The sequence below is a fragment of the Ceratotherium simum genome, chromosome 17 (assembly GCF_057802395.1).
Source record: "Ceratotherium simum simum isolate JZ-2026a chromosome 17, ASM5780239v1, whole genome shotgun sequence".
Taxonomy (NCBI): Eukaryota; Metazoa; Chordata; class Mammalia; order Perissodactyla; family Rhinocerotidae; genus Ceratotherium; species Ceratotherium simum.
In genome coordinates, this window is record NC_141916.1 from 26,881,414 (window position 1) to 26,894,328 (window position 12,915).

General features: G+C 35.9%; 1 protein-coding gene across 2 annotated transcripts in view; it reads right to left on the minus strand.

Moving 5' to 3' along the window:
- Positions 1-429: 429 nt before the first annotated feature.
- The window catches only part of CNTN1 (contactin 1), a 354,640-nt gene continuing 342,154 nt past the window's right edge, over positions 430-12,915 (minus strand). For both annotated transcript variants that reach the window (XM_014786370.2, XM_087442559.1), the window contains one exon: positions 430-2,691. In XM_014786370.2, the coding sequence (XP_014641856.1) occupies positions 2,615-2,691 (77 nt within the window). In that variant the 3' untranslated portion in view covers positions 430-2,614. The remainder of the gene's footprint in view (positions 2,692-12,915) is intronic.

Here is a 12,915-nt window from a genome sequence, read left to right on the forward strand (position 1 = left end):
CTCCATAAACTGAAGTTACCTACTGGCTGGTATTATTTCAATGTAATGACAATGTGTTGTGTGCACACACACAAGCTAGAGTGTGTGTGTGTGTGTCTTGATGTATGTGCGTACACTTTTTGTAGAACCTTTAATTGAACTGTTGCTTAAGAAGTAATATTTAGTCCATGCTATTGAACTTATAATGAAAACCTTCTAAAAATGAATTTTCAAGTTTAGGTGAATTGAAAGGACAGTTGTTATTTTTTGGGTAACAGTAAGACATTTATTTCTTTATAATTTGTTTTCATTCATAAAAAGGACAAAGCACAGTCCTATACTACTCCATTGAAAAAATGATAAAAAATAACTAAAAAAATCAATTCAATATTTATCAGTATCAAATAAAACTACTATCACCTTTCCTGAAATACAAAGAAACAACAGATGTGTCTATATCTATATAAAGTTTAATTAAGAATCTTGCGTCTTAAAGCAGATGATACATTAGTTTTTGACAACAGTTTAAAACTGATGGTCCCAGTCAAATTTTACAATCGTATGAGGAAATGAAAAGCTTCAGTTATCAGTATATGAGAGATTTTAATCTACCTTATCTCTGTCACAAATTTAAAATTAAACAACCTCCAAAGTCTGTTTTCTTCTTACCTTTCAGAACCACTTCATGCAAAATCTAACCAGTTTTGCTCTTTATTACCATACATTAGAAAATAAAAGGCAAGCATGCATTTGGCAAAAGATTTAGTTGTTGTTGATTATATAAAAATGCCCAAGGTGGGTCACATTGCAAAAGGAAAACCCCAAAGTGTAACAATGAAAGCACAAACATTTGTACAGAAAGCTTACAGAGTATTTGTTTTCCTAAAGTATGAAGAGATTTTGTTTCTCTTTTAAATAATTAAATATTTTATGAAATCTGGTAATGATCTTAAGACTGTTGACATACTTCCACTGGGAAATCATCCATTTCACTTACTTTTAAAAAGTTTCATTTTATAACAAAGAGTTAAATGTAAACTAATGAAATATTTATTGATTTTTTCATAATGAAAGCTCTAAACATTTACACATAGATATATAGTACAAAAATTATACAAATTAAAGAAAAGGGGGTAAAGTAGTAATAGATCTATTTTGCTGCCTGTAAATACTTTTTAATGAACCTGTAAGGTATCCTTTCTAAAAAGATAAACTCTATCTCTAATTAGCTAGCAAAGTTGTGCTAATAAAATAGGATTATACCTCTTGAAGCATCAGACATTGCACTATTTCACGAGCCAGCTAATCCTTTATTACTCGATTTCTTTCACATCCACACTCAAACACATTTCCGTGCACACCATGGAGAATGAAATGTGCATATTCCTTTTCACAACTTATAAAAACCTAAAGCACCAACCCTTGGGAGACACCATTGGACAGATGCATTATTTTTCGCCTCTTGGCCTTCCGGTTTTGCATACTCTTCAAAGTACCATTAGCAACATATTGATTTGGTATTTTTAGCCAGTTTTCAGTATTGCATTGAAGCAGGAAATGAGTTTAAAACTAAATTAAAAAAAATAAGGAACACTGTAGTTTTCCAATCTATAGGTGATTTCTTGATCCCATACCTTTAATAAAGAAATGAAGCACAAAAACAAAGATACTAGAATATTATTAGATAATTCTGACATTCACTTAATTGTCATTTATTCCTAGCTGTGTAAAGATGGTCACATCTCAATTAAAAAATGGAAGCACTCTACTTTTCAAAATTCATCATTTCACATATGAATAAATACAGCAATATGATGATACTCTAGATAAGAGCTGTGATTTTTGAGGTTTGAAACTGATAAGAAAAGCATAAAATAACTTCAGAGTAGAATACAAAAGTAAAAAGAAATCTTCATACGGCATGTTAACTTTACTATTAAAAAACTAACTTAAAAGTATTACTGATTCTGAAAATTAAATATTTATAAAATTACTTTCAAAATAAGAATACTGATAATAAGTTCTAGAATTTGGTTTTCAATATTCAAAATCTTTCAGTCAAATGATTTGGTAATGGAATGACGTCAAAATGTTTCAGTTATACTCTATATGTTTATTTCAAGAAAACTCAAAATGTCATGAATGACAGGGGCCATTTGAAAATATGCAGGACCCAAGACAGAGAGGATAATACAAGAGACTGTATTACTCTTACATTTACCACATACGATCAACATTTCAACCTCTATTTATTTCACAACTTGTTATTAAATTTAAAGCACCTGTGTATGGTGATTTTACTTTCACTCTACAGCCTATAGTATTGGATTGAACACTGTAACTTGTCCCATGGGATTAAATCATGCAACTGTCACAGAATCAGGTTAAATGGTTTATAAGGCATATTGGAACGAGTTAAGAATCATTTTATATCCATTTAAAAGTTTATTCTTTTGGATGAAGGGGTTCCTGAATGCCTCAGTCATAACATGTGTTATAAATCAGTTGATAGTTTGTTAAAGAATAATTTATTTGGCTTAGGAGGGAGCCGCAGGAGTTGGAGGAAATTTTAGTCATCACAGGGATGAAGGATGTTCTCTGAGCTGGGTTGGGAACAGCAGCTGTCACACCACATTCAGAACTCCAAGAAGGCAAGGATGCCAAGGGCAGGCAGCAGTAAGCCGAGAAGACTTGGTAAGACAGTGGATGCACCTATAAAGTGAACCAAAAATGTGCGTATTATTTCATTGATAACAGTCACTATAGCTCATTTACCCTGCTTTGGGGAAGGCCAGATATGTAACCCTGAAAACTAAGTGGTTCCTTTAAAAAAAAAAACAAAAAGCAAAACAAACAAGCAAACAAATAAAAGCAAACAGCTTGTATTCTTGAGTGATTTAAGAAAACCAAAAATGTTCGATCAAGGATTTTGCATGTGAGAGCACGTGGACTGTTTATACAACATGTTCATATAAATCATTTAAGATAATAAGATCACAAATGTTTTATGTTTTCCATATGATCCATCAGTCCCAAATTCCTACCAGAAGGCAATAGGTCAAGAAACATATACAGATAAGTAAAAAAACATAAGTAAGCTGTTAAAAAGTAAGACAAAGAAATGCAGTAAAAATGCTCATAATGTTAGCATTATTATAAATGCTAATAATGGGATAATGACATCATAGGAATACTGGATAGATCTTGCATAATTTCATATGCTAATGGTTTTAAGACATTTAGGTGCTTATTATAAACAATGATTTGAGGAATGTATTTTTGATAATAGTAAATAATTTTCTATTCAAATTTTTACCTATAGAACAATTCCTCTGAGATATTATGCTGTGAATTAAAAATAAAAACGATGTGGGGCCGGCCCGGTGGTGGAATGGTTAAGTTTGCACCCTGCACTTCGGCAGCCTGGGGTTTTCGGGTTTAGATCCTGGGTGCAGACCTACATACTGCTCAACAAGCCATGCTGTGGCAGATGTCCCACATATAAAGTAGAGAAAGATGGGAGTGGATGTTAGCCCAGGGCCAATCTTCCTCACCAAAAAACCCCCAAAAATGATGTCATACACTATGGACTTAAATTATGTCTGGGGTGCCACCTAGAAGGGCTCTTCCTGTGGTCAGGTAAGTTCATGGGTGAAGGTCCTGTTCACACTGGCATTTTTGAGAAAGGGCTGAAAAGTGGGACCAAAAAGGCGTACTCTTCCTTCCAACTCTCCACACCTATTAGGCACTATCTTCAGTGACCTCACTGCTGGAGTGAGTGACCGGCTAAAAAATACAGTCAAGAGCTTGTAAATATACCAGCTTTGTGTCCATTTTTTAAAGTTTATTCTCTAAATTTGAAACCTTAAATCATTATTATGTGCCATATTAACAGTGGCCTAAAACAGCCCTTTCTTTGGAATATTCCTCTTATATTCAGGAAGATTCAAGGCATTTCTCTTGAATCTCTGGTCATTGAGAGCACAGTCATGTTCCCTATACGGTGGAAGATGACTGTGTCTATCTACACGCCTGTATTCCACTATTGCCCCGTTAGCAGCGTTCGGTGCTGCATGGAAAACATGAGAGAGAAAGCGTTATCAGACACAGATGAAGTGGTTCTTAGAAATGAGCAGGACTGTGAGGGTCAAAAAGTGAGGGTAGAACAGCAAGGGCAATATAAATGGCCCTCGAGTAACTGCTTCTGGCCTCATCAATGCAGATGCTGCAAACTAATATTATCAATAAGAATCATAACACTAATAACAACTATGAAAGCTCCTATTTACTGTTCTACAGCCATGAGACAGACACTGTGCTGGCCCTTTATATATATTACCACATTAATACAACAGCCTAGGAATGTTTGGAGTATAAGTATTGTAATATAGAGCTTTTCTCGGGCTAGGGGTTCTTTGGATAGGTGATGTTGGCTGGGTATAATTATGAGTGGAAGCAGCCATGTGGTTAGTACTAGCAAGGGTGCTGATAAGGGGTCGGAAAAGAATGTCAGGGAGATATTAAGGCTGTTTTCACTGAATTGGTTTAGGAATGATAGGCTGATAAGGCTAATTAATAGGCTCTAAGTTGTGCTGTTAATTCAGATTATGTTGTTTTTTGACAGTCATGTTAGCGGGATTAGTATCAGGGTGGGGATAATAATTTTTAACATTGAAGGTCTTATCATGTTGATCTTATAGCTTATGTAACTCAGATTCAGGTAAAATGACTGGTTCAAGGCCAATAGCCAGTAGAGGGCAGGGCCAGGATTAGATCTCAGATTGGTCCCCCTCCAAAGGACATGCTTTTTCTACCTCTCTGCCACTTTCTGCATATAGCTTTGGAAAGGGACCAGTTCTAGAAATGCAGAAGGATACTACACCCTGTACTCAATGTGTCAAGGAAAAGGCACCGAAGGGAAATTAACGACATACAGGAAAACACAGCACCTAAGCTGTTTCAAAGAGTCTTTTTATTCTTACCATATTTTTCCTTCTATTTTTCTACATAGATATTTTTAAAATATGCCACAACCCACACGTTATTTTATTCCGATAAGATGACCAATAATAAACCTCAATCACACAGAAAAACATCGGTTTTCAATGTTTGACCTGATTTAAATGATCTGTCCTAAAGACCTTAGTCTGAGAATGACTGCAGGGTCTCTGCAATGCTCTGTCCTTTGACCACAAATTACATCAGTGACGGGTACACATTCATGTACTTGCCTGAATATGGGGGTTGGCTCAGTGCAAACTGCGGCCACAGAGAGAAGTTTGGTCAATTGTGAATGCCATTTTGAAGTTCTGGTGTTAGAATGAAAACCAAACACAATTTCATAATTTGTGGCTTCAACATCAGGATATTTGATTTATTTTAAATAAACTCTTCATGTTTATGTGTGTTATATTTAATTTCTCTAATGGCTCAAGCTTATGTAATTGTGGTCTTTGTCTTCAATTCTCTTCCACATTCCAAGCACAAATTAGAGAGCTGACTGAATTCCTATTTAAAGTCACTTTAAATGTGGGATCCTTATATTCTTGAGGGGTTTTCAACATATATTGGTTTTATATCTAACAAAATGTATATCAGAATACTGTTATCAAACATAATTTCGGTACTTACACGGTATGCAGTAAACATATATTTTGCTTTTCACTTATCTACTTGATGTCAAACATGAACAAATCATCAATCTGGTGAATCATTTTTCCCTATCAGAATAAATGTAAAGCCAATTTAGAGTACTATGTCTTTTCTAATGGATTTTCTTGATTTTTTACCCAAACTGTCCAGATTTATTTCCTTCAGGAAGGATTCCTGCTAGAGGGACTTACATATTCAGAAGAGATATTTCAGTTAAAAGTTAAGCAGTGCTTGACAATCTCTGCAGGTTTTATAAGTAGAGACCCACTCTAGTCAGTTTTTAATACAAATCTCTTTTATGATACTTAAATTTGGAAACCATGGTCCAGTCCAAACTGCTACTGCTTTGCTATCACCGATGATGCCATAATACTTAGAATTTTCTCCACATCGTGTCACTTTTTGTGTTCACAACTATTAATATCTCTAGACTGTTGACAACTTCAGGACATGGAATATATCCAAATGATATTTTCAGCTGTGTTGACTAACACGAAGCTCTGCATATAGTGAGTACTAGCCCATAATGTTATAATATGAATAATTCTTTCACGCATAAGCCCGGAACCTTTTCTGATTACGGAGCACAGGTGGGAGAGAAAGTAAAAAGGTTGGCAAAGGGGTTTAAGGAAGAAGCCAAAGGACACCACGGTGACCTCAATGGAACCTTTGCTATGTCTCTCCATATACTTCTTCTATCGCATACTCTCTCCACTTTTAGGGACCTGGGATAAGGAAGGGGTTACCCATTCCCATTAATGTTTTTACTCAGGAAGTAGTTTTTTTCCCTATCAGAGAGATGATATTAAAAATCCACAACATCAAAAAGGCATTTATTTTACTGCTCAGTCCAGGGGTCCTCCAACTTGTCTTGGTAGGACATTACTTTGAATTCTTTCAAAGTCTTATAATTGGCCCTGGGCTGAGGGAAGAAAGAAGTTTGATAAGATGGTTGATTCCCCACTGCCTAGAGGCATGCTTAATATATATAGGTGTGTTAGGTACACATCAGTGGCTGTTTGCTATTGAAATTTGTCAAGTTCAATAACACTCCTGCTGGTTTAGAGAAGTAACAGAGTAAAAGTCTTCTGGGACTGAAAGAGTGAAATTAAGCTCAGATGGAAAAAGAACCAAGCCGCCTGTCTTGATTCAAGTTAGAATGATAGACAGAGATAATGCCAACTCTAAACTTAACTGGAGACACTTCCAAGGTCACGCAGCAGCTGTAAAATGCCATAATGACCCCTTCGTTGAGTGCCTGGTGTTGTGTTACCAATCATGCTCCAGATCTGCTTTATTCTTCCCATCTATTACTGCGAACACTCAATTGCTACACTGCCTTCCCCTCATGACCACCCCCAACCCTAGTTAATCCCTGCATCTCCCATTCCCATCTCAGAAACAGCAACTAATCCAGAACTGATTGCTACTTCGCTTAGACCTGCCTCTGAATTCTTCAGCAGGAACTCAAAACTTATGTAGGATGCTTCTCCTTCCCACTTGAAAGATGTTCTACAACTGCTCTGGGGTATGTTTCATTGCTGCATCAAGTCAATTACAGGTAGTCTAACTACCTGTCAGACTACAGATTTATGCTTGGTCTTTGGCTATTTCAGTTTTAACAGAAAGAAGAAGAAAATATGAGGAGCAGTAAGCAGGCCACTGTCCTGGAAGGAGTTGTTAGGGTGTTCTGCGAACAGTATCATGGGGCTCTGGGGCCAGGCTAAGAAAGCAAAGCCTAAAACTTGCCTCTGTCTTTTACTGGCTAGGTAATGTTGAGCACGTTCTTTACTCTTTTTAAGGCTTAGTTCCTACAGCTATAAACTGGGGATAATACTATGTCTCAGGGCTTTATCACGAGAATTGAGATGTCCATCAATAGTTTTATATACATTTTAGGAGCATAACATTTGTTCAGAAGCAATCATATGTGAAAGCCCATTACTGAACAAAGAGAGAGAGGGGATGCTTTATTCAAATGTGGGCCTGGGACAGGAGACCACCAAATTTTGCCTCCTCTATGTTCATGCTGGTACCTATACTTCCCCAAGTCCGTCACTCCATGCAATGTATGGGGCTCTGCTTATCGCGTTTGAAAACAGCTGCTTTATGCAAAGCACTTCAGAAAATGCATGGCTAATAGAAAACTCCCATAATGGTAGCAATTCATACTACGTTTGATGTTGTATATTTCTTGCTATAGACCCGCACTGTATTTTTTTAAAAGTAGTTGGGTAAAAAGCAAATCAAAACAATAAATAAAGCAGCTATTCCCTGAACACAACTTACATTTGAGACATACGTGTCTACTTACTGTTCCCCAATCACATGTGTCCTTTTAGAGCACAAACTTTCCTAGAATGTCCTTTCATGTATCAAACACCGGGCATATTGAACTTTCTGTAGTAGTCTAGCTCAAGTGTTACCTCCTCTGTGGCATGGTAGTCAGGATCTTTGGTTTTAAGCAACAGGAACTCAACTGAAGAAAGAGCCAATGTTGTAGTGCTTTGGGACAACTAGAGCCAGAGAATTGAACCCCCGTGTCTTCTGTCTCTCTGGCTTTCATCTCTTCTTCCTTTGCATATTGCCTCACATTCTCAGACTGACTTCTCCTCAAGATAGACAAGATCCCCCAGCTCACAATCATATTCTCAAGAACAAAGAGATAATACTTTTTTACCCCAACTCCAGTGAGAAAGCTCTCAAGGAAAGATTCTGATCTGCAAAGTCTAGGTCACACCCCCACCACCAGACCAATTACCGTGGCTGAATTAGTGGCTATCTATGATTGAACTAGCTTGGAACAGGTTCCCATCCCTCAACCAATCACTGTGGCTGAGGAGGCAGGGTGACTTAAGAAAATGTCAACCTTCATTCTGCTCTCAGGAGGACTAGACTTTCTGCCAGTGAAAGGGCTGTGCAGATCCAGAAGCAAAAGAAGTGTTCTGGGAAAAAGAGAGTAAACCTCAACTAAAAAGTGCAAATGCACATTGAGAGTCATCAAAAGCAACATAGAATAATCTTTATCTCCCAAATTTGACTGTGGTAAGCTTTTTGTCAAGGAACAAGTCACAAGAATAATGATCTGTCTCCAACTTTGGAAAAATGTGTTTTGTGGTAATTGGAGAAGTATGTTTCAGGTAATTGCTTACCTGAGTTATTTACAACCTCTCTAAACTTGCCTTCCTCAACTTTTACCTATTTTTCCCCATTGCTTGAGGCTGATCAAGATAATAAAAGCAAGTGATCTATTTAGCTACTGAAAAGTTAAAGAATATTTATTTCTGTAAACTAATAACAGTATTGGAGCCATTTTTATGAGAAATCATTGAGAGCCATTCAGGAAAGGTGTAGTATTAGAATTTGCAAGCATGGAAGCTACTTTTATTTACTTATATTTTTTGGTGGAGTACACAAATGTGTATGGTTATATTTACTCTAAGATCTGGAATTTCAGCAACAATGATGAATACATAAAGAAAAACAAGCTAAGAAATTTAATAAACTACTGTGATTGGTCTATGAAAGGTAAGCATTTCTGATCTTACTTATTTGTAGAGTAAGGCCTAGTAGGAGTTTCTGATTTTATAAATTCAATTAATCATAAGAATTTAGTCTGAAAAAAATGGTAAAGTAGTGGTTAACAGCTTTGTTTTGGAGGTTAGCCTAACCAGCTGGGAATTCTGGGTCTTTTACTAGCTATGTAACCTTCAGCAAATTATTTAATTGTGTCTGTTTCCCCATTGGATTGTTGTGAGAATTAAGTGAAAAAATGGTACTTAATTTCTTAAATTTTTTTGTGGCAGAAATGGGTGAAAACAAAGGTTAAAGGAGCAAGAGCTGTTTCTCACTTTGAGATACTGAAACATAACTTAATGTATGGAAGAAGTTGCTGACAAAGATAATTGATAAAGGGATGATTAGGCATATGTGTGTGGTGATAGATTGTAATTAGTATTTGGGTGGTGAACACGATGTAGTCTATGCAGAAATAGAAGTATAATGACGTACACCTGAAATTTATACAATGTTATAAACCAATGTTACCACAATAAATAAATAAATAAATAAATAAATAAATAAATAAATAAATAAATAAGAAAGATAATTGAAAAAAATTCATGCAATCCAATTTTCTTGCAGGACTTAACAGTTGATCAATGTGAAGCCACTGAGGCAAAAACAAATATTTTAAAATTTGTCTTGACCACTGAGATTTTACAAAATATCTGAGACAAAACAAAACAATCTTAGAATTATTTTTCGTTGATTAATTTCAGGAATTTCGATCTTTTCCTTGACTCTTCTTTCTCGCACATTGTCTCTTAAGATTCCCCCCTGGGTTCCCACCCCATTCTTCATTTTGTCTAAACATTATCACAGTGAGAGTAGAGAGTAGAGCTAAGGTATAAAACTTACAAACTTACAAAGTAGAAACGTTTTACTTGCCTGGAAACTGGCATAAAATTAGCAGTAAAACTTTTGTAATTCAGTGAAGTTAATATTAAAATTTCCTTTAGGCCATACACCAAAATTATTATTTTTATATATTGTCTAATGTTCATTAAAAATTAAAGGAATTAGCTCTTTAGAAAGTTAGTTGAGTTTGCTTCAAATAGGTCACCAGGGGAAAATGCCAAGACAGTTTCGAATTTTAAATCAATTATTATAAGCATTAACTACCTGCCTTCGACAAAATGAAGTAACAGATATTTACCCCAGTTGGTTTTAAGGGTTTCTGGAAAAGAAAACAAAAGAGAAATCAGAAAATAAAATGAATTTGATCTTTGAGTTACAGTAGACTCTTTCTACTTTTGATGATATTTTTTGCCTTTGGATATCTATTTTATTATAATGTCTGAGTATATCAGCTTATTTATTTTGCTTTTCATAACTTTATCTCTTTATTCCTCTTTGAGATAGCAAAATACTAAGCTATGTGGAGAAGAAAAAAGACAGCTGAAGGCCTACTTCCAGTTCTGTCAATAGCTAGTTGTATAACTTTGGGCAAAAGGGAATATTTGGACTCAAGATGTGGCTCTGAGGCTGGTGTGATCTTTGGCTATTTTTTGTCAAGAATGTGGATTTTCCTTCTGGAAAATGATAGGGCTCACTGTTTTAAGTCCTAAAGTTCCTACTATGGCTATGAGTCTATGATTCTAAGGAAACCATAATGTATTTAAGAATATGGAGCATGGAGCCATAAAATTTGCAAACACATTTGTTATATTTCCCCTTATTTAGGATAATCAAAGTTGATATTGGTTTATAAATATACATTAAAAGTTTGATCATATAAGTGATAATGGCTTTGATGGGTTTTTTCAAACTGGTGAAACCCACTAATCTTGCTGCTTCGACTTGTTTGGTAACTATGAACCCATATGCCAAACAAAATAAATTTTTTTTTGGCAGGGGTACATGGTTTGCTGGCAGCTTCTCCTGGCAGTTGTATCCTTTCCTTACTGTTGACTCTGGCCCTTTCCCTGCCAGAAAATGCTAGATTGCCAGGATGCATTTCGTCTTTGAGAAAGGAACGAGCATTTCCAAAAGAGTGATGACAAATTATTTGCTGGGAAATGTAAAAGTAACTTCTAACTGCCTATTGGCCAATAAGCACATGCTCGTACAACCTAATTTTGATAAAATTTTTAATACAAAATCATAATAATTTTATGTATTAGCCCTCATAATTATGAGGACTTTTAAAACTGGTTTACCTACTTCTTTAGAAATGCAAGGTGATGTTTTCACAAGAGCATGAGACTTGGCACAAGAAAGAATTCTATTTGAATATTGTTGCCCTCACTTAAGTATGTGACCTCTCACAAGGCACTTAACTTCTCAGAGCCTCCATTTCCTTATCTGTAAAATGGGGAGTGTAATACTTAGCAGAGTATTTGTGAGAATTAAATTTTAAAAAATGCATTGTAAAAACCAGCTGATAACTGCGAATTTGAAATATGAAATTTAGTTTGTTCATTTCAAAAAAAAAAAAAAAAAATTCTGATTTAGTGAGAATATACCGAGTCTAGGATGAGACAGAAGAGACCCAGATCTTAGTACTTGGGTCCTATTCTATAAAATATGCAACCAACATACAATGGATTTCATGGGTTTATTTTCTCCTCAATTTATAGAAAATTTTTAACAAATAACATTCAAGTTCTTGATTTTTGATTAATTCACAACCAACCAGAGCCAGCTTATTTGATCTTCTTTGCATTTAGCTTTGGAAATAGCTGTCTGACATAACATTCTTACATGGGTAGCCCCAGCTTTGTGGAATGCATCAAACTACCACCAGGATCAGTTTTTCTCAACCTTGATTAAAGTTAGAAAGTCTGGGACTTCAGCGTGGCAAAATAGCCTATTGTATTTTGCCATACTCATAAAACCAAGAACTAAATTATTCCCTCCGCTGTCCCAACCTTGTCTTTCCCCAATCTGTTTTTGAGGCAAAGGGACAGCAAGTAGAGACAGAGAGAAAGGTAAAGAATCTGTGTGTGACCCATGCCAAGGCTAATGGTTCCTCTTTAGTGCTAGGCTTGAGGGACCAGTTGAGCACATCTGTGACTAAGACTTCCTGGACATTTTCAGGAGCTATAGATACACAGCCTATTGGGTTTACTTAGGGAGGAAGGAGGACTGTTCCCTGCATCTCCCCCACCTCCCTCACAAACACACTTGTTTGTTCTATAGTTTTGCCTCTTTATGCTTTTGGGAGACCAGCTGGTGTTTTGGAGTACTGACAATAAAGAGTAAGAATAAAACTAATTGGTCATGACAGTCAATTTTCCTTAAACTTACAAGTGTATCTAATCAAATGAAATCCAAAGGGAAACAGCACATATGTCTTCCCACAAAGCCCCCTGAGTTCTTCTCATTCTTCTTTTATGTAAATTAGAGTAAATGATCTTTTGCTGATTTTAATACCTGTGCTTAAGGTTATGGTGGGGCACAATGTTTGTAGGTGAGACAATGGAACCTAAAAGTCTTACTCTATCATGTTGCTGGACGTCATGACTATTCATTCATAGAGGGTCTATTTTGCATAGGTATCCCTAAAATTATATGAAAGATGACATATTTTTAGGAGACACATATTTGCATGCCTGTTTCTAGTACCAATATTTGTGGAATAAATCATTCCCCAATTTTAGAAAAGGATAAGAATGCTGCCTTTTAAATTTGCTTAGAACAGCAGGCCCTTCAAGAAGATGAGAGCTATGGGGATGATCCAGAAAAGCCTCTGTCAATCGGAGCCCGAAAGTGGAAGTTGTA